Genomic DNA, 21,602 nt, shown 5'->3' with positions numbered 1-21,602 from the left:
AACTTGTAAGCAAGATTTTCAATCTTATTAGATCTTTAATCGTTTAATCCATTCAATATGTATTTATGAAAAGCATAACTTTTATAAAAATTTTCAATATTTTATGAGTTAAGAAGTAGTTAAAAGTACTTAAAAAATAATATATTTTACATAAAAAAAAGATACAATACATTCGCGATTGAACGTCACCGCGTCGCTAGAACGACAGATTCAGAACACATAATTCTTTTTTATCTTTGGAAGTTAAATCCCACCACGATAAACGTGATCGACGTACCGAGTAAATTTCGCCCAACAGCATATTTCTATAACATTAACGATATTTGTCTTATTTATTAAAAAAAGAAGGATTATACACAAAATGTAAATAACGATATAAGAAAGAGAGAAAAGAAAAGATGGGCTATATAAAGAAATTCCATCCCTTGACTCCACGATTATCAACGGTGATAATTTTCCACGATTTAAAGCACAACGCGGCGGCGATATTTCGCCGCCGGCGGAAAATACGGAATTCTGCGGGACATGCCCCCCGGGATGTGCGGCTGACAGCCGCGGCAGTGCAGCGTCTCGTCGGGACGCGGTTGTTCCTGGAACGCGAACGCCTGGCGGCGCGGCGCGGTGCGGCGGCGGGATCCTTATCGGCCCCGTAAAAGCACCGATAAACATGCGCCGAGCGAACGGCTGGTGCCCCCCGCGCGATAGGGCGTAGGGCCGCGCGCACACTGGCCTAGTCGAAGGCAGGCACCACGTGCTGCCGCTACCAGACGTATAATCGATAGTGCACTGCGCTCTCTGTGCCACCGGCGGTCAATCAACCCTCGCGCGGTTCGGGGCCGGCCGGATGTGTGATGCGCTTCGACGCTTCGAACGTATAAGGTGCGACCTGTCGAAGAAAACGCGGTCATCGCCCCAATCGTCCGCCCGTTCGAAATGATGTCCCGGACATGTGTGTGTGTGTACCGTCCATCCCGCACGTCCATCGCATCGGCTACCCCGTAAGTTCCATCTTCCGGAGAACCGAGAACACCGCGCGCGCGTTCGCTATTCCATTCCGTCCGATATATATCTTCCTCATATTTTTTGTTTCTTTTTTTTTGTGTCACCCTCCTCCGCGCCAGTTATTCGAATTTACGGTTCGTTAGACTCACACGTGTGTCACGCAAAATCCCAGCCGTTTTGAACGTGAACGTGGGACCGACCTTTTCCCTTGCTATAATTTAAAGATTTAGCATAACTGCAATCATCGTTGTCATCAATGTTGAATATCTCAGCTTAACGTGAAATTTCCCCCTTCGGGAGGGGGGTTTTTTGAAGAAATTTGATCGGTGAGGATTTTTATTTTGCAGCGTTATCTTCGTAATAAAAAATAAATCGAGACTTTCCTTCACATTCTTTATCACCACCGATATTACATTCATTAAAGATTCTCATTAAAAATGTAAAAATGTAACGCTATGTGTATTATCAGCTACAATCTATATCGTGTTGAAAAGAAGAGTAGTCTTTCGAAGTAAGAGCAACTTGAAGAAATTGGACCGAGGTGAGGATTTTTATTTTGCAGCGTTAAAAGGTATCTTTATAAAACAAGATTTTTTTTCCTCGAAAATGTTACCCCAACATTCATTTCATTAAAGATTCTCATTAAAGTGGAGATGAGACGTTATGCATATTATTAGCTGCAGTCTATATTGCAGTTCGCATTAGAAAGGGAATTACCGCGGTTAATTAAGCTAAGCTGTCACTGTTGCCGGCCCATAATTACTCGGATAGCACGGTGACACTTTCCTTGTTTCGAGCAATCGGGTGGCACGCTTATCGCGAGCCGGGAATACATGACCGTCACGATGTTTCGAACGATCGTCTAACTGTTGCAATTTGGTACACAGCTAATTGCAATTGTAACAGCCGCGGTTAATAAAACCGCGGTTATAAAACCGACCGTGTTTGCAGCAGAAGCTTTTTAATACGAAAACATTCACGTGGCGATCGTATAAAAAACGTACTGTCGCTGTTATCTCGTTAATTAAGCCGAGAGTGCTTCGTAGTAAATGCAGCACTTTCTTCAGATTTGAATTACGGGCGTAGCAACAGTAACGAATGGAGTAAACTGAAAAGTGAGTAACACGATTCGACTCGCTCCGAACAATTCCGACAGGTAGGATTGTATTACGTCGATGCACGACGACGCAGTTAGAAGAAAAGACTGCAGTCTCCTAAAGCCATCTTGCAGCAAGGTAACCGTGCAGTTTTGCGAAGAAACGAGAAGCGTTTCACATTTATAACGATTTACTGCTCGAGTTTGAACTTTAACTAACGGTCAAGGTAACGGGAATATTGCACGCACGTGTGCATTAACTTTGTTACGCAATTGAATCAGTGGTCTCGAAAAAGACATGGAGCTAATTAGCAATATTGATCTATCTGTAATATAACTAAGAAGGTAATTCATAGGTTACAACAAACATTACGTACCGAGAGCCACAAAAATCAAACGTCAAACGATTTTTTTCGATTTCAAAATGCAATAAGGTTCCTGGTTCACGATTTCCAAACCAACGATTCGTTTATTATTCACACGCATATTGATGTATTAATATTGGAAGACGATAATACTTTACTTTTGTAAGTATGCGATATGTATATTTTATTTAATTACCTCTTCATTGTTTCTTAAATTACGATATGTCGTGATAAACTACATAAATCGTATAAATAATTATTAAGCCAATCCTTAATTAATACCATATGGTTCAAATAATTTCAATTTTGAGAGAAACTTGAACATTTCTTTCTTCTTAAGAATGATTTCTTTGTAATAGAAAGATCATAGCCTTGATTCTTTTTATTTTAACTTTTTATTAATTTATTATTATCATAATCTTATTTTCGTTGAAATAAAGTATCCTTCGGAATACGAAGCTAATCCTTAAACCGTATAAATAACATTCGTCTCTTTGAAATTTTGTTCTTTTTTTTAGTAATTTACACCGATATAAGTTAACACGAACTCTTTTGCCATTTAAAATTATTAAACCAAATATACGATCCAAATTAACCTTCTACTACGTTAATTGACATTAAGAAAATTAATAGAGAAATTTAACGAATCATAGATATTGGCACGATGATCGATATAGTCGACGCCGACCTTTAACGGTTTAACATACCTCAATCGTTTTGTGATACTAATTATAAGACTATATTCGGTGGAGGATGATTTGGCGATATTCATTTTCCAGAAATATCCACCTTGCAGATTTAGCGGTAATTTACAATCCTGCTCTCAATTGTGCAATAAATATATATTTAATCGTAATCAATGCGCACACCGCGTGGGCTGTGAATCAATTAAAAGTAGTTTCATATCATATTACGAAGGATAACAAGGAAATGCACCGGGAAATCCTCACGTGGTATTTAATTAAGGACTTTTTCAATCTCGCGAATTGAATGTGGGTCGCGCGCACATTTCGCGAGTCGACGCGTATACTTTTCGACGCATCGAGCGGCGGATCAAAACAGCGCGGCCGATGTAGGGCAGAACCGTCACGGGGTGAACGGCACAAGCTCTCCCTCGCGCTTGGTAAGAACATCGCGCATCTGCGCAAACGTCGCGAGTGTTTGCCGGCGAAGCTCAATAATTTGCTGCTAACGCAGCGAAACTTCGCCTCCCTTCGAGCGGGTGCCGAACCGATCGGGATCGTAAGACGAGCCGATCGCGGCCATTAAGTCGTCGCTCAAGCAACAAAGTCGATTAACCTTCGAGCGGGGAAACTTACATGTGTTAACACACCCGATGCTATATTAATACATCAGCGGTGCAACCTATGTATCTCTAGATTGTCTCTCTCCCCCTTACGTTATTGTTAGCCCTAATAATTCACGTCAATGTAATTAATTGTGATATACCATATGTTGACTGACGAACACTAATTCTGTTGCAATGCTTTATTTACACATAATTTTTATTTGCACACTCCGATAACATCATCTGTAATAATGATTACCTTTAAGGCTTGTCTTTTAATAATTGCTAGAATTTTTCTCTCTTTTTATCTGCTATCTCTTCTGTTATTTATCTTTCTTCTTTATGTATTTGCTTTTTTATGCTAAGTGCCTTGAAAGAACTCATGATTCACAATGTTTTACTCTACACATACACAGTAGTGTACTGACTCGTAATCTTATAGATAACGATCGTCTATTAACTTTAAAAGCTGCAAACTCACTCTCTCTCACACACACACACATTCTCTCTCTTTCTCCGATCCATTTAATCTATTCCATTAAATCCATATATATATCGAGGATTATAATCGGCCTCGGGAAGACTCCGAGTTCGTCTCATCGATTGCGGTTCGTACAAACACTTCCGAAGTCGATTTTCCTTGCTCTTTGATCGTAAGTCGGGAGTCGGGAGCGTAACAGGCTGAAATAATTTCTACGAGAAACGATCCAGAGATAAACCAGCGCGCGATCGCTGTACTCGATCTGAGTGAGCTAAGTCCGAGATAATTGTGTATTCCGTCGGAAAATGCTGTTGTAAACACGGTATCGAGACGATCGACGTAAGGCGACGAGAAGACTTGCGGGAGAGCTTTCTGCGACTATCGAGGATGTATATTAAGCTTATATAGGGTGTAATTCTCGATGAAAAGAGCGGCGATTGCGCTCGCAGAACACCGCCCCGTGGTATCTCAGCTGGCTAATTAGCCGGTCGATCGTATATTTTGCCATACGCGACGCACGCATGATCGACACGGTAGACGCGGAAAAAAAATATAAGTAAGGGGTCGCGCGCAACGAAAGGAGGAATATCGGTGGTCTATCGACCGAGCGGGTAATTATACGCGGTCGATGTTAAGAATCCCTCAGAGACATTATAATACCTAATATCCTGAACATTACGCTACAGCACGGCACTATAGTGCCGTGCATCAATGGCGGATTTAAGGAATGTCGAGCATTTGCCGGGTGCGAGAAATCGTTGGGCAAAAGAATTCGTATTATATGAAAATTAAACCGAAGACAGACGGTCTCGTCTTTAACATTTTATCTTTAATTATTATAACGAGTAAATTATATGCTCTTGTGCACAATCGGTAGATTATATCTGAAGAGAAGAATATAGACTATATTGTGTTACAGAAAAAAATAACAATTATACAGATATAATTGTTGTTAAATGATATCTTTCATACACAGTGCTTTGCTAAATAAATTGTTTTATTTAGTCAATTGTTTGACGCGCGCGCACGTGGTGTACAGCTATTGTAAAATCCGCTACTGAATGTCATCCCCCGGCTTATACGCAGAAAATATTGAAAGAAGAAAATATCGCGCGTAAAACGTACAGGTGTTTGGACGGCTTTCGCGAAGGTTTTCATAAAAGCATAAAGGGAACAAAACACGTTCTCTGGCAGGTCCGTGAAATAAGCTTTCATATACTTTTTTCCACACGAAGGAATGCGAAAATGATTCTACTTGATGCGATACGTTTTTCATTTGTTTCAAGATATATTAACTCGTGAATATTTTGTTAGACGCTGGTTAGTAAAACGTCGCGGAACTTTAACTGCCACTTTACATTTTTCGGCTTTCCCCTCCCCCCCTTCGCGTAATTACGCCAATTTATCGCTGACCCACAAACAAACTCGTGAAATATTCACGTCTTTCGTGTTGATTTTTCCTACCCACACACAGTAGGCACTGGCGCGTATCCGTATGGATACACACACCAAATAACAAAATACGCATTTCGTTTTATGTGATCTACGTCCCACATTTCCACGCTGCGTCTGGCTAAAGACGGAGGTTGTTCTAAACTTCGGTCAGTCACCTTTACCCCAAATACAGCTTCGCTGTCGATAGATGATAGTACGAAATCGGTACAGCTAAACCTGCCTCTGAATGCGATGTTCGCGAGCTTTTCGTCTCAAAACTCGTTGCGCCTAAAATAAAAAACGCTAAAAGAGAGTACTCGTTACATTAAAAATAAATCTCTACTAGCAATAACTGTTCGTGTGCGAATTGTATCTCCAAACGGTTTTTTTTTTAGAGATACTTCATTGGAAATGCACTTGTTTTTCACTTTTCCAGCACCTGTCACGTTTGCTTATTGCTTATTTGCACTTATGTGACGCCAACAAAATGTTGTTTAATTTATGCTCGTGTCGTTGGATATTCTGACACGATTCAGATTTAGTAACGAATCGGAATATCTACTTCAATCTTTTTTTTTGTTGTCATTTATGAGATTTAATCGGGAATACTTTGAAAGTCAAATTGGAAGTATCTTTTATTAATTAACCCACTCCTTGATTTAGAAACTTATTTTTTCTATAAATCGCCGGTGAAACTGGCCGCTTTTGACGCTATTACATACCGGGAATTGATCGAAGAATTAATTGTATAAGATTGAAATTGCATAAGTATACCTATCGAAATCGGTCATTGTGTCTTCTCCCGTTTAAGAATTAAAGCGGATAGTGCCGGGATCAACCACTGTCTCTCCGCTCATCGTTAAGAGAGGGCACGTTAATGTGGGACGTGGAACGGTCAGCGTTTTATCGTCCACGCGTACCCCTTTCCTCCCGATTGCGATTACCCCTTATCTCACGGCGAGATATTAGGACGCAAAATCGAAACAGCGAATCGACCGAAGGGGGTACGCGCGAGAACGAGGGAGAGAGTGAGACGGAGGCAACGGGGCGGAGGCAGCAACAACAACAGCGAGGGGTTTAACTTTAACCCGCGAGGAGGAAGAGACGGAAGGTGGTGGAGGGTTGCGAAGCGCAGGCGTTCGCACGCTCCTGCGCATCGTTACCGTTGCTGCTGTATACCGCGATGCGACAGTCATACGTGAAGCGCGAGAGCGGGAGGTGTTCCACTCTCCCTCTCTCAAGTCTCTCAGTATCGTTTTTTCTGAGGAAAGCTTTTAGGTATTGCGTGCAAGCCCGCGCGTCACGGATCCGACGATCGTTTCGCGTGTCGCACCCCCCCTTTCTAATAGCCGCACGAGCGTTTAGCCAGACACCCTCGCGCTCGTGCATGTGCATGTGCACGGGCATAAATCCCCGTGTACACGTGTATACACGTACGCGCGCTCGCGCGCGCGCGTCCCGTGTGAACGCTCGTTACCGCGTCTGCGACCAACGCTCCGCGCGCGGTTCATCGCGGACAAACCTCGCTCGCGTTCTCCAGCCCTCCGAGGGAGACTCGAGACTCCGTCGAGATTCGACGGAAGAGCTTCAGGGTGAAATTTCAATTTCTCGTGCCCGCCGCGCCGCGCGGACGAGGGAAAGACGCGCGATCGCGTGAATCGCGCGCGATTTGACATTCGACGCGGAGCGACGCGCGGCCGCGAAGGTGTCGAAAGAGAAACACGCGGTCCGCCTCCCGGAGGCACCGCGACAAGGGTGAGGGTTGTTGTTTCCGGTGAGCGATGTTTCCTCTGTGACGTCGTGAAGGCGAGAACGGGTCGGCGCATTCCCCTCGTCGCTGGCGACGGTGTCGCGAACCGGTCGGTGCCACCGTCCGACGTATGCATCGAGGAGATGCATCGCAACATGCCGCGAATGACGTCTCTCGGCCGTCGCGACGGATCGACGCGTTTGTTAAGAACTGGATTGAAAACTGGTAGAAAAGGTAGGAATACAAGATGAACGAGGAGAAAAGAAAAGCTGCCGCACCGTGATGTCTCGTAGGACATTTTAATCCTTTCCGGAAAATCTCCACGCATGTGTGATGACCAATATAACTTACGTCTATATATTGTTGCAGATCCAAGAGTGTTATTGTAGTCAAAGCAGGACTTCTTATACGTTTCTTTTGCCATTTTAAATCACGTCATTTAACACGATATAATTTTTAATACGATTAAACGATTAAATGACGTAATTTAACATGAAAGAAACATGTAAAAAGAACTTGAGTCAAATATGTCATTTTTAGACGTTTATGCGTGTAAAAATAAAACACTTGGATTTGCAGTGCACTCTGTTGAAGAGATGTCTGGATAAAAATGTAAATTGTATTTATGGTACTGCTAAGTGACATAAATTATATAGATCACCCGTTTTAATTAGTACCGATAAATTGGGTCAACGCTACGTTATATAGGAATCTCATATTTCTACCTTTTTTCCCATTGTCTCGGGCGGAAGGGGATCCGGATAATGGGGGATTTCCGAAGATAAACGCATAAAAAAACCCATCCTAATGCTCATTCATGACAATTGGACCGCGAGGAACGAAATCCTAAAGCTAAATTCCCGCAGTTTACGAAAATTGACCTCTCGCCGCGGTTACATCGGTTTCAATTCCCGGTTACTAACCGCGTGAGCAGCTTGTTGTCGAACGCGGTGGCCGATCGAATGTAGGTCGGGACGATGATGCGAGACGTGCCTGGGCCGAGTCTCTCGGCCGAAGCCGAATTTCAGCTTCGACACGATCGCCCCCTTTCTCTAGCCGGAAACTCAGACCGGACGTCCAATTTCTTTCAAACTCGAAGTGAGAATCCCGCCCGTATAGACGCATCCGTACGTGTTCGGCGTGTCGAAGGAATCCGATAACCTTTCGCCCGACAGTCGAATAATCTTTGCGAACTTATATAGGTACGCATTTAGACGGATGGATCGGCAATGCGCGCAATTCTCGTCCGCTCCCGATTGAATTGGGCGACTTTCAGAAACGTCAAAGCCGAACGAAAACTTCGTAATGTATGAAATGGAATCGCTCGCCTGGCAAAGGCGCGCTAAATCAAAATCATATTTTATAAATGCGACATGGGAATATTTTTCAATAATGAGAATTCAATGCATTTCAGAGCTATACTATATAGCAATAAATAATCGCGAAAGAAACAGTTATTGGAAAACGATGCGATGTTTTACTCCCCAATGTTACAATTATTCTCGAATTAACCCTGTTCTTATCGACTTTGAAAGCATTGTTAAAAATGTCACTTTTTAACGTCCTAATAAATGCATATAAATATATAAATACTTAATAAATATATTTTAATTTTCACAAATAATTGAAATAATTCTTAAGATATATACCAAAAATCTATTTCCCGAAGATTAGAAGAAGAAAAAAAACTTATTTTTTAATGATTTTGCTATAAATTTATGTTTACAATGTTCATTCATAAATTATGCATACCGTTTGAATGAGCGTTTTAGATATTTGAATAGAAATTTGAACACAAAGAAAGGTCAATTTTGATCGATCGATCAACATTGTCGTTATAAATTTTAACCTTATTAGAAAAATAACGATAGGAAAATAATGAAAAAGAGAGGAGATGTATGTGTCAGAATGTATGAGTTTCGTTTTAACGTACTTTTAAAACAATCCATTTGATTAATTCGATTAATTAAATCTGACGCGTATCTTTTCTTCACTTCATATTCTCTCTTTCCCCTTTTCTATATTTCTCTCTTTCGCTTTACTATTTGCTTTCAATTATACTTGCTTTAATGCAAACGCATTTGACGTCCAATTTATATGCAATGCATTTCTGTTTGACGCTCGAAAAGGACTCTCCTCGCAGAACATAATAATATCTCCGTCGCCTCTGTTTCCTGTCCGATAAATATCTCCCTTAATTCCCGCTCATTCTCTAATATACATTTCTCTTCCTTGCTCTCTTGACTCTCTTCCCTCTAATAGATATTCTTCTCTACTAAGCTTGTCTCTTACTCTCATTCTCTCCCGTCGCAATGCGATTAAATGCATTTGAACTTCAAACCATAGCGCAACCGTCCAACGTAGCACACTGTACAACCTCTATAACCTGAATTAATTAGCAGCGAGCGTATATTCGTGATATTCAAGGCATTTGAATTGCTGAATTCCGATACTTAAATGTACGAGCAAAAATATGCAAAAAATATATTATTAAGCGAAGTAATACTTATAATGAGCGAAAATGTCAATATTTAAAAAGGAAGAAAAATATCCGATATATTTTACGATTTTTAGTATCTGTAATATTTTTATAATATGTTCCCAAAGAGAAAAAACGTGTGCGCGCGCGCAAGAGAGAGAGAGAGAGAGAGAGAGAGAGAGAGAGAGAGAGAGAACTGTGACATCGTAGCATCTGTGAAATATAGCGTGCATTTTTCATTGTGAATACTGCAAACTTATGTAATCTCTCTGTCACTTTTAAAGTTACATGCAAGCTGCCTGCAAGTAAATGTCACGCGAGTCAAATATCAAGAATTGACTTTCATTTGTATACAACTTATCACGGTGTTAGTCCGTCTACATGTCTTTTTAATCTCGCTATAAATTCTCTGTCAGTTAGACATATGAGAACTGTCACGAAATATTTACAATTGTACCTCGTACCTCCATGCACCTTTCACCATTCACACTATATACATCGTAAATTGAAACTTTAATTTAAACATTTTCATTTGTTCGACGGATATTAGAGAAATACTTTTCGCACTCGCCGTAAACAAAATTTTCAGAAAACGTCCCGCAAATTATGTATCGGTTGACGCATGCATGATGTGGGTCAAAACCATTCAACTATTCAACTTGGGTCGCGATAGATTTTCTCGAGTTATTATGCAGAACCTATCTTGGGAATATTTGAGCAATTCAAATGTCATCTGGGATCTGCCCTGGTATGAATTTCAGATTAAGATAAAGAAATGATGTGTTATATTTAGCATTAGAAACAAGATGGTTTTACTAATCTCCATTCTCATCTACCCCGAAATTATGGAATCTAGGCACGTACATACATACCTAGCCCTCCGTGTGGGCGTAAAACAAGCTCTATATTCGGGAAAGAATTCCGACTACCGATGAATTCGGATTATTGGGGGTTGCGCCGTATTTACGTTTCGATGATAGGCAAACGGGAACGTGGAGGTCGTGGCAAACGACTCATCTGTCGAGCGCGCGAGAATCGAAGCGTGTGAAAGAACATCGAAACCGTGACCCGTTTCGATGATAACGAATCACCGATTCGCGGAGGTATGCGTGGCTACTGCGTTTTGCCAGGTGGCCAATTAACGAGATAGTTCTTTTGCACCGCAGTATTTTATATATACCGTATGCCACAATCCACATGTATTACGTCAAATGAGAATGTTCGAACATTCAGTGCGAAGAAACTGTGACTTATCGTGGCAATTTTTAACCTTTAGCACCCTTTCGATAAATTCAAGTTAGTTAAAATTAACTGGGAGTTTTAAAGTTCTAGAGACAACAGAGCCAGGGATGGAAAAGAGATAAATTGAAAAGTTTGAGAGGCTCGCCGAAGAAGAATGAGCTAAGTCTATCATTGCAATGTTTTGTTTTAAATATGGACTCGCGCATACAAAATGAGCCCTACATATTGTTGACTCTTATTCTACTTACGCTGTGAATTCTTCGCTTAATTTTAACCAACGTGTATCAAAACGCCGCCGTCTATAATGGTGGCTATAGTAATATTCTTTACAATTAGACTCGGTTAAGTAAATTTTTTCTCTTCTGTTTACATTACAAATAACTCTACGCTATATACAATTTGAAAAGTTACAGCAAATTACTGAAGCTTAATTCACGTTGACATTACAACTTTAAATTTACATTGTCATGTATGTATTTAACATGACATATTACTGTCTAGCATATGAGAAATGAATTAAAACCGATTTAATTTCAATAAATTAACATTTCGTGTTATAAAAACAAAGAAAAAATGAATATCACGCCTACGTCGTCACGATCCTATTATACATACGAACAAACGTAGAGATCATTTTCGTGTTTCCAACAACACGATCTGAAGCGCGATTGTATCAATTTCAATTCTCGATCCGTAACACACCGTGTCAACGACAAATCTTCACTTTTCCTGGGTGCCAATCATCGCGCTGGAGCATCACGCTTCTTCTCGTGAGAAGAATCGCCTCGCGTTACCTCGGTTCAACGTAGCGAAAACACTTGATCGTCCAAGTCGTCGGCACCAACCGCGTGCACCGAGTTTTCCACCTGGTCTCTCTGGCCGATGGAAAGAGATAGAGATTATCCAGAGAAGGGAAGGGAGAGAGAGAGAGAGAATCGGATAAAGTTTCTTCTTTGTGACGTGAGAACGTCGAACAGTTGGGAACGAGGGGAGGGGGGGCACGAAGGGAAAGAGGCACCCTATCCTCCTCCTCCTTCTCTCTCCCTCTCTTTATGTAGGTTAACCAGGTCGATCGGCCTACGTTCCCTCGTACCATATCTTGCATCATCTCGACCTACCCCCCTATTCGTCGTCGTAACTTCTCTTGCACACTCTTATCCCCGTTATTGCCCCCTAACTAGTGGCAGATTTATCGATATGCAATATAAACGCTAGTTTAGGTTCCGACCGTGCTATACAAATTGTTGTACTAATTCACTGTAGTAATTAATAGGTGTTTTATTAATTTATTATAATCATTAGTATTATTATTATTATATTAACATTATAATGTAATACATTTTATTATTTATATATATATCTGCAACTAGTTTATGTATAATATTTATTGTATATAAACTCACAAAAACCGATATCGCATAATATTAAAAATTTATGAAAATTAATTTCCTATTGATATTTAATCACTTAAATTTAACCATTAAACGTGTTTCTATTTTTTAAATCAATTCAATAAGCTTTTATCAAATTTGTATTCAAATATTTTGTTGTTTTGTCTTAATATCTGGAAGAAGCTTTATATTCATCTTTTAGGATTACTTATATTCACATTTATATTTACTGTTTTATGTTTGTGTATTAATTTCCATATTTATAGTAATATATCAATCCATAGTCATAGATATTTATTTTAATTTCTTACACAGATTTTGTTAAAAGTTATTTTCTAGAAATTTAGAACTTGCTTGACATTATCTTAATTAATCACAATTAAGAGTGAAAGAACTAAAAGTTAACTTTTAAGGCAATTCTGCTAAAAAAAACAATTAATACTGCCTACACACTGTTTAATATAACAGCTTGGAAAAATCTTCTACAATTTGAAAAGGTCACGTCAATTACATATTATACGCCTTCAAATTGGATGCTGTTGCGGTCAGCGTGCAGCGGTGTGACCAATGCTGCAATACTGATTTATCACATTGAAGTAGATGTGAAATACAATCAAACTATTTAGAGAGTTGCATGGAATTACCATTGCAGTTAATTAAATAAAGGAATAGTTTCGTTTACATTACGTCGTACCGGTGCATATGCGGTGTCCAGTTAGATTTTCGCAAAGTTAATCGAAATTCCCACGTCAATCCGAGCGTGTTACGTCTCTTGGAACCCCCTAAGCCTCCTAAATTCGCCCTTACCACCCGACGACCTAATCACTCGACTTCCATCACTCGCAGCTCCGAGAGATATTCTATCGCGATGTAATTTTCGTCGCACAAACGATCAGTTCCGATATTAATCCACCGATTAATCGTCGCCACCTATACGGAAGTTAATTGCTATCCAGATTTGTCACGTTCGACGTGCTCTCGTGTAGGCCGCCATCCGGCGAAATCGAACCATCATATCACGAGAGCGCTCGAGCGAGGAAAGTTTCACATTTGAAAAATGAACCGAGTCGCTTCTGGCGACTATGCTGGCACATCGAAACCCGTTCGATCAACAAGCTCGAAAATACAATCAGATATCTACGAGTACCGAATCTACTCACGTGTAATGGTTAACGTTATATTTGCCCCCCTCTTCCATGAAATCTACTTTCAACAATAACGAGTTCAATTGGAATAACATACAATTTCATAATATTTTTCCAAACTCGCAGTAATTTAAAAGCTAATTACAATGCAGAATTACAGCCTAAAAGATCGATTAATATTTATTTTTAAATTACGACGAAGAGTTATAGTCACGCTTTTAAAATTATAAAAACAATGATAAATTTTATTATTGGAAAATATTGCCATGTAATGAATATATATGCTGTCACGGTAATTGTGATATATAGACTGTTGACGCGGCGTAAAGAAGCCTTATAAAGGAAGAACAATAAAATGGATCCGCGCATTATTAAAAAATATTATGAAATTCAATTAAAAACTGTTCTATATTCCCGTCATTATTCGAAATGAAACCTATCTGCGATAATTTAAAATCATTGGAGGACAATATTGCATAGTCGCTTTTACGTAGATTCGAATAATTATATATGTTAATGAAATGCGAATATAATCCCGTACGCTATTTCAATATTAGCAAAATTACAATATGGGGATTTACAATATTTATAGCTCGGAGTTTCAGGTTACTTTTCATTTACGAGTTCCTTTACCAATTGGCGGTCGATTCTATATAATTAACCGATATATGTTCCCGACATATCATATATCATTTGCATTATATTATACAATATGTTTATATATATTGCACTTCCCCTCTTTCCGTCCCGTTCAACCAACGACTTCATTTCGGGCCATGTGTTCGTCGCGTTACGCGACGCGAAATCAGGCTTAGCCGATGAGAAATCCGTCATCGTCGGAGAAGCGTTTTCAGAGAAACGTGGCCGTATTATAATTAATCGATGCGTTTACTCGGACGTGGGACGTGGGGAAGGACGTGCGACTGTGTGGGTAGTGCGGGTATACGTGTGCCCGTGTACACGGCATCGCACTCCATGCGGCCGTAATATCCGGAAAAGCTAATTCACCGTTTATATGACAAATGGTGCTGAAAATATTTCCGCGCTTTTCACGTTAGGTGTATTTAACGCGTATCCGATTTAGACTCCGGCGAATACAAAGCCGAACATCGACGAGAAAATATAGCGCGGCCCGTTAGCTCTATAAAATAGTTAACACGGGGGTTAATTCGTTGTGGCGCGAAATAATTTCGACGATTGGACCGAAAATAGGATTGCACGGCGCGGCGGATTGAAGCCGCGCGTTCGCATAGCGCATCTTTTTTTCCCGCTGGATTTTGATACAATAAACAATAAACGATCCGGGATTCTGTCGACAGTTAAAAAAAAAAAAGCTTTTACAAAACAATAGCCAGTCGTAAATCTCGGCTATACATTTTCGAAACTTCATGTCAAAGTGGTTTCCATATTGTTACAATGAAATAGTGAGTGTTTTGTTTTTCCTTCGACGCTGCCACGGCCAAACATTGCCCAACGTAATAACCAATCTGCGTGCAGTCTTGTACAAAGCTTTGTAAAATTATATGTTTATTTTTGTATACATGTCGTGTTTCGCGGGTTTGCAAAAATATTAAACCGTTGCAAATTACCCTGTCAAAACTATCTACTATTTGGAGGAGGCCGGGGGGGATTAAACTTATATATAGTTGCATTTACATACGTGCCGCTTCCTTGTTAAGTCTTGTTCCGATGCAAATATGAAGAGATGCCAGAGAGATGCTTTAACGAAGAGACGTAATAGCAATAAATCCAACCGCGATTTCGAAAATTGGGTGCAGAATCGATACTCCTTCACTTCGAGCACAAATTTGCGGATACCTTAGTCTCTCCATTCTCAATAGAGGGTTAACAGATATGTCTTTCCCGCCCAATTTATGAGCGTAATACGTTCTACCACGCCTGATTTACGAGCCCAATTTTTTTTCCCCCGAGGCACGCGTCATCGCACGCGCGCGCTCGAAAGTTCACATCCCCTCGAGATTTTCGATCGTCAAACGTGGGTATATATAAGTGGGACTGAATCGAAATTAAACTAAAATTCGAACTCATCGAAGCGAGACTTACGTAAAGCATACGTACGTAAAGTACAAACGCCCTGCCCTTTGTATCCTTCTGTTCGTCCCCTCGTCTCTCGCCTCGCCTCACCTGGCCCCTTTGTGCTCCTTTTACAGACGTTCGGAATTTTACGAAAAGGGAGAGAGAGAGAGAGAGAGAGAGAGAGAGTGACGATGCTTCGGGAGCACAAGAATATTTTGCAACAGAGTAACAGGGCTACGTGTACGACCGAGAGATTGACGGGTGATATATAAGGTAATAGAGAGGAAGTTCACGGGACAGCTTACTGCACGGTAAATGACAGCGTCCCGAGTTCGGTGCAAAACACTAACTTTACGATCTCTTCACTTGTTAAACGTAATCGTATAACGTCCATATTTTTATATAGAACGATAAAATCTCATCGCGTTCTATGGGTCGTTTGTTTAGTTAGAATTCTGTACAGATAAAAATTATTACTGAGATAAACAAAGTTGAAATATATATTTGAAAATAACAAGATCCTCTTTAATGTCAATCAATAAATAGCAATACTATTTTGACAAATATATTTGAAAGCTATTAAAAATTATATAAAGTTCTGTATAGCTTTTGCTTTGAAGATATTATAAAAGGTAAAAAAAAATGTGAAAAAATATATGAATCGTCGAATGGGACAATTTTGCTTTTACACTTAGTAATTTATGTATTAATATTTATATCGACTTTTAATTGCCATCATTTTTTATACTCGGCATTGATTATTGTACACAAGTATTAATTAAAATCATACTAAAAGTACCATTTTAATAAATCCTATAAAAAAAAATTACCGGAAACATCATCGAAAGCTACATGGCAAAGTATATTAATTCGAAGTAATTTTAGACGACGAAGTTTCACGTAAAAAATCTCAGAGAATCACGGATCGAATTTAAATTACTATTCACCATGCACGCGACTTCGGTGTTTACTTTATTCAAGGCACGTCATTGCGAGAGCTCGTTAATAGAAACTTTTTGCAGCTGCTGCTTTCGCTATGATAAATACTAACGTCGCGTCGAGTCGCGTGTACGGTAAGTAACTGATGTGAATCTAAAATGAAAATTGCCACGACAGCTCGCCGTTGTCTCGCATCGAATATGGGACCGTGTGTTTACCGTACTACAGATACGGTATTGCAAGAACTCTTGTGTTTCGTTCGGTGTGTAGGCTTTAATATTCGCTCGTCCCATGCGTCGCGAATTCTCGTTCAAGGCCTGCCATTAAATCACAGAGAGGGATCGTTATCTACGGCACGATCGAGGAGTTTTCCTGGCCGTATTGAAAAGTAATTATTTTTATGATGATTAGAGTAGTTGATTAATGCCACTTAATATCCCATGGATGAATAAAACAACAAACGACTTCCCGCTGTACTTCTATCACATCGTCGATAAATAAAACGTAAACGGTAGAAGACACGTAGTTAATGAATATTTTAATGGAAACAATTATCTAAAATCGGCTAAAACAGGTGTTAATGGGGGGTGTATCTATGATTAAAATAATCATACATCAGTAAATTGTCAATTAAAATAATCACTTTATTAATCAAAACTATGTATATATAATCATAAATTATTCGATAATTACAAAATAAAAGATTATTGACTTATTTATTGTACATTGATACTTCGCGATAAAAAATTTTTTCCTGCGTAATAATTGCCATCATCAAAAAACTATTCTTATATGCAGTTATGACAAAAACTCATCAAAACAACGTAAACTATTTATATAAATTTAAAATGAGGTTTACATATATTGAGAATAATTTTAATGTGTTCTCTCTTTTATCTACATACAACTAAAAAACTTGTTATTTATAACTAATAAATATAAATTTTATTTAAAAATAGTCAATCTTTAAAAAATATTCTATTAATTTATAATACATCAACAATAAACCTATCCTTTTTCTGATTAATGGCTAATGACTTAATTGTGATCTACTATTATTATCTTAACTTTAATCGTTTCCATTAATTATGACTCCTTATTGTTCAATGATCATAATTATTAATTAAACGACTCGGCAATCAATACTCGCGGATTGATTTTATTACACTTTGCTCAACTCTGTGTCTTAGGTAAGGGAAAGAAGATAAACGGGGTAAAGAGAATCGGAGGGTTGTAAGGGCGGAGGAAGTGTGCAATGGTGAATGTGGTGTTTGATAAGTGGCGCGGGACACAATCAGCGGTACGAGATAGCGGATTGACGAATCTCTCGACTTCCCCGCGGACGATCATCCCCGTGGCCAGTGACGGAGGGTGGATTTCGAGTACCCTGCTGAGGGATCGTAAAGAGAACGTGAGGAGAAGGAACAAGGAGGCGGCGCGAGGAGTAGCGGCGAAAAATCGGGAGCAATAAAAGGTCCTCGTGACGGAGGGGCTTCGCACGGCCCTGGCGCGACTGCGGCACTGTACCCCTGCGGGGGGCTCGCTGCCGAGCACACCGAATCCACCGTCCACCCCGGAACACAAGTCCCAAGTAAGCGCACATGAAAAATGCAACAATTCTTCGATTAAGCTTCATTTTCTTTATCTATTCTATATTTTATATGTTCTGCTCACGATCGTTGATTCTCCAATAATCAAAGTCATTTAAGGGTGTTCTAAAGAGTTAGTTAAAATGTAACGAAGTTGACGAAAATTTAATATCATATATATTGTGTATTCTCTTTTAAAGTTCGGGGCTAAATTTCAAATCGATTCACAATTTAGATAAAAAGTTATTAATTCTTGAATATCCGTTTTACAAAGGGTTTTACAGAGAAAAATGTAAACATTAAAAAATGTTACTAATATATTAATATTTTACACACAAGCAGATCATCAACAAACAAAAATATAGCAACAAAATTTGAAACGATTTACAATTTTTTTTGAAAAAAATAGAGTAGTAACAGTTATTTACAGTCACTAAATCTACGTTTCATAGATGTTCCGTAACTATTTATATACATTTTTTTGTCTTTGGATTCCTGGAGAATTAATATCAGTTTTTAATATTTCCTGCATACTTTTGGTTGGGACGGTATCTATAGAACATCCTTAAACTAACTGAAATAAACTCCAACAAAGCGAATCGTGATGGAAAGAAATAGAGGATTCCTCTTCAAATTCTTTTTTCTCATATCGGCGAATTCCAACAAATCGCTCCAATTGATTTTCGCGTGACGGATGACAAGCTACGAGGGACATCCTACGCGCGCGAATCCGTAAATCCGAACTGTTGCAGGGGTGTTCGAGGAGTCGTGAGTCGGCAGCCAGATGTGGCAGTTTGGGAAGTAACGCGGGTGACACGGGGGATACATCGCAGTCGCAGCCATTGCGGGGACAGCATGGAGCCGACGGCGGCGGCGGCGGCGGGCGGGACAGCGATCTTCTGTCGTCCGCGATCCGACGGTTTAACTTCAAGTCGGCCGGCGGCAGCCGTAGCTGCCGCACAGTGCCGAAAGTCGTGGTCATGGGCTCCAGCACGGCGTCCGAGACCACGATCAACACGAGCACCGACAGCGCCAACACCATGCTCACCATGGTAGGTAGGATGACAAGCGTGAATTAGACGCGTTTTATCAAACGGCGTTGGCGGTGCAAATTTGACTAGACGTGCAAATTTGATGAGACGTGGGTGGCCAGTATAAATACTACAGAATGCAAGATTTGTACACACGCCGAAAGTATTATATACGGTGAATATTACTTCAATAAACGTTATTAAAAACTAAATTAAAGTCAAAATTAAAATCAAAATTAAATTCGAGATTAAAGTTAAATTCGTGCGCATCGTCGCGAAATTGAGTTTGACTTAAGTTGACCAATCTATATTTACGAAATGTATTTTATTAATATCGTTATTACGCAACTCTATTAGACTTGAATGTACGTAGGAACGCTGATCATTATATTATTAATATTGACGTTGTAGCAGTGAACTACATTGCATGCTTTTACGAAGCAGTGTTAAAGTTAAATACATGCTTCGGTTACGAGTCTCATAAGCATTAAATATTATTACGTGCGATATTAAATAGTAATTAGATATATTAATTGATGAAGCGCACGTGCCCCGCGATATTGCATCGCAGTGCCGAAGAAAGTTAGTAAATTATGCACCGACACATCGATGAAACGCGCTTCCATGTTTGCTGTTTAACGAATCCGTACGGAGGAAAGTATATGTTCTTCGCGTTGGGATTTAATGGGTACCTTTGCGTGCTTAGTATTCATATTTTAGTCTGCGGTTAAGCGTGAAGCCAACGTGCGAGCCTCGTCATATACACTTTTTCGCTCGGGGCACATGGTACTTTAAATTAATTTTAAATGAATTAACAAATATGCCCGAGTTAAATGAACAATTACAAGAACCGGGTTTTTTCCTCGTAGGGCACACCTGAAGGGAGTGATTAATGCTCTGGATTCATGGAGTAACGAACGAACGCGATCATTTCCGAATTAAGCAATTTGAGATATCAAACAATCCTTTTAGATTACCAACTGTTTCGACGAGATATTCTTTCGTTACTTTCCACAAACTCGGATACATCAATCAATTTCTCGAGTGATAAGTGCTTTAAGGAAATAATCTGATTCCACGCGAAAACCTTAAACGTTGCACGCGAGGTAGTAATTTAATAAATACAGAAAATCTGACATATCCTGATATAGAAAATAGAAGGGAAAAAAGAAGGAGAAAATTAGTTTAGTTTGTGAGATTTCGTACAGCGTTGAATTTAATAAGAGAGATTTTCTGATGAGTTTAAAATCGATTTTTTAAACAAAACTATCGAGAAAATTTTTGCAATTTTTCCTAATTTTTATAATATTCTATATTTTTATTAAATTTTAAATTAAAAATGTGTTAAAATCTACTGAATATTAATCTATTAAAACATTATTATTTATCTATTAACATCTCTGAAGGTTTATTTATTCACTTATTTCATCATTCATACTTCAAGAGCTATTCACGCCTCGATATATATTTTCGGTAAGGAGAAATTATTTCGGGGTCTCGAACGCGAAATGTCATCGCTGTCAATCGCAGCAACTTTACACGTATATTTATATATTACATTATTTCATATGCTTATATATACACCTATATATTCTACATGAAATTAAAAATATCAGCAACTGTGTAACTGTAAATGTTGGGACGATTTCTGTTTTCCGTTCATAGGTAACGACGACAGACGGGGAGCAGCCAGACGACAGCTTCGATCTAATCGACGTACCGGCCGAAATGTCACCTCCCGCTACGGCCCCGTCTCAACAATCATCCATCCATCCCGCTGGTCATCGGGGGCATCCCGATGACACTATCGGGAGCAGCCATACCTCGTCGCCGGCATCACCTACATCACCGATCTCCGTCGCGGCGCCGGCGAATCAAACCACCCCGCCGTTACCACTTCCGTCGACGCCCACGACCCCGCTTTGCACCTTCGATGGGACCGAGGTCGCCGGGCCCTCGGGTCGCTGTATGCGCTCGAGACTCGATTCGGGTCAACCTGACGGTAACAATAAGACGACCACCGGTTCCTCTATCAATCAGGGACACAACTCAAATAACGGCGCCGAGGGCACGACGACTCATCCGCCGCCCACGCCCATGGTCCCCACGCATCAGGAGACCAGGTTTACCTTCGGCGGTAGCGGCAGGACCCCGCCTCTTCCGGATCTCAGAGCCGCGGATTTCTTTAGGTAAGTTTAACTGACTGTTCGGTGAATGACGACCCCAGTGAAACGCGGTTAAATGAGTGGCAGCGAGTGACATCACTGTGGAAAGTAGATTTTACGCTAACAATAAGATGAATTTTATGAAAAACTTCAGCTGGCCTATATTTT

At 39.9% G+C, this 21,602-nt stretch overlaps 1 protein-coding gene across 4 annotated transcripts in view; it reads left to right on the top strand.

The window, feature by feature from the left end:
- Window positions 1-18,136: 18,136 nt before the first annotated feature.
- Window positions 18,137-21,602, top strand: part of LOC112458607 — a 32,617-nt gene continuing 29,151 nt past the window's right edge. For 2 of the 4 annotated variants that reach the window (XM_025022343.1, XM_025022342.1), the window contains exons 1-3: window positions 18,137-18,240; window positions 18,991-19,290; window positions 20,935-21,458. In XM_025022343.1, the coding sequence (XP_024878111.1) occupies window positions 19,219-19,290; window positions 20,935-21,458 (596 nt within the window). In that variant the 5' untranslated portion in view covers window positions 18,137-18,240; window positions 18,991-19,218. Of the gene's footprint in view, window positions 18,241-18,990; window positions 19,291-20,934; window positions 21,459-21,602 lie in introns of those variants that run through there. The other 2 variants (XM_025022341.1, XM_025022340.1) reach the window with 1 other exon arrangement.

The sequence above is a fragment of the Temnothorax curvispinosus genome, unplaced genomic scaffold (assembly GCF_003070985.1).
Source record: "Temnothorax curvispinosus isolate PA1 unplaced genomic scaffold, ASM307098v1 QBEX01009010.1, whole genome shotgun sequence".
Lineage (NCBI taxonomy): Eukaryota > Metazoa > Arthropoda > Insecta > Hymenoptera > Formicidae > Temnothorax > Temnothorax curvispinosus.
Note: the sequence above shows the minus strand (reverse complement) of the source record. Positions and strands in the feature narration are given on the sequence as shown.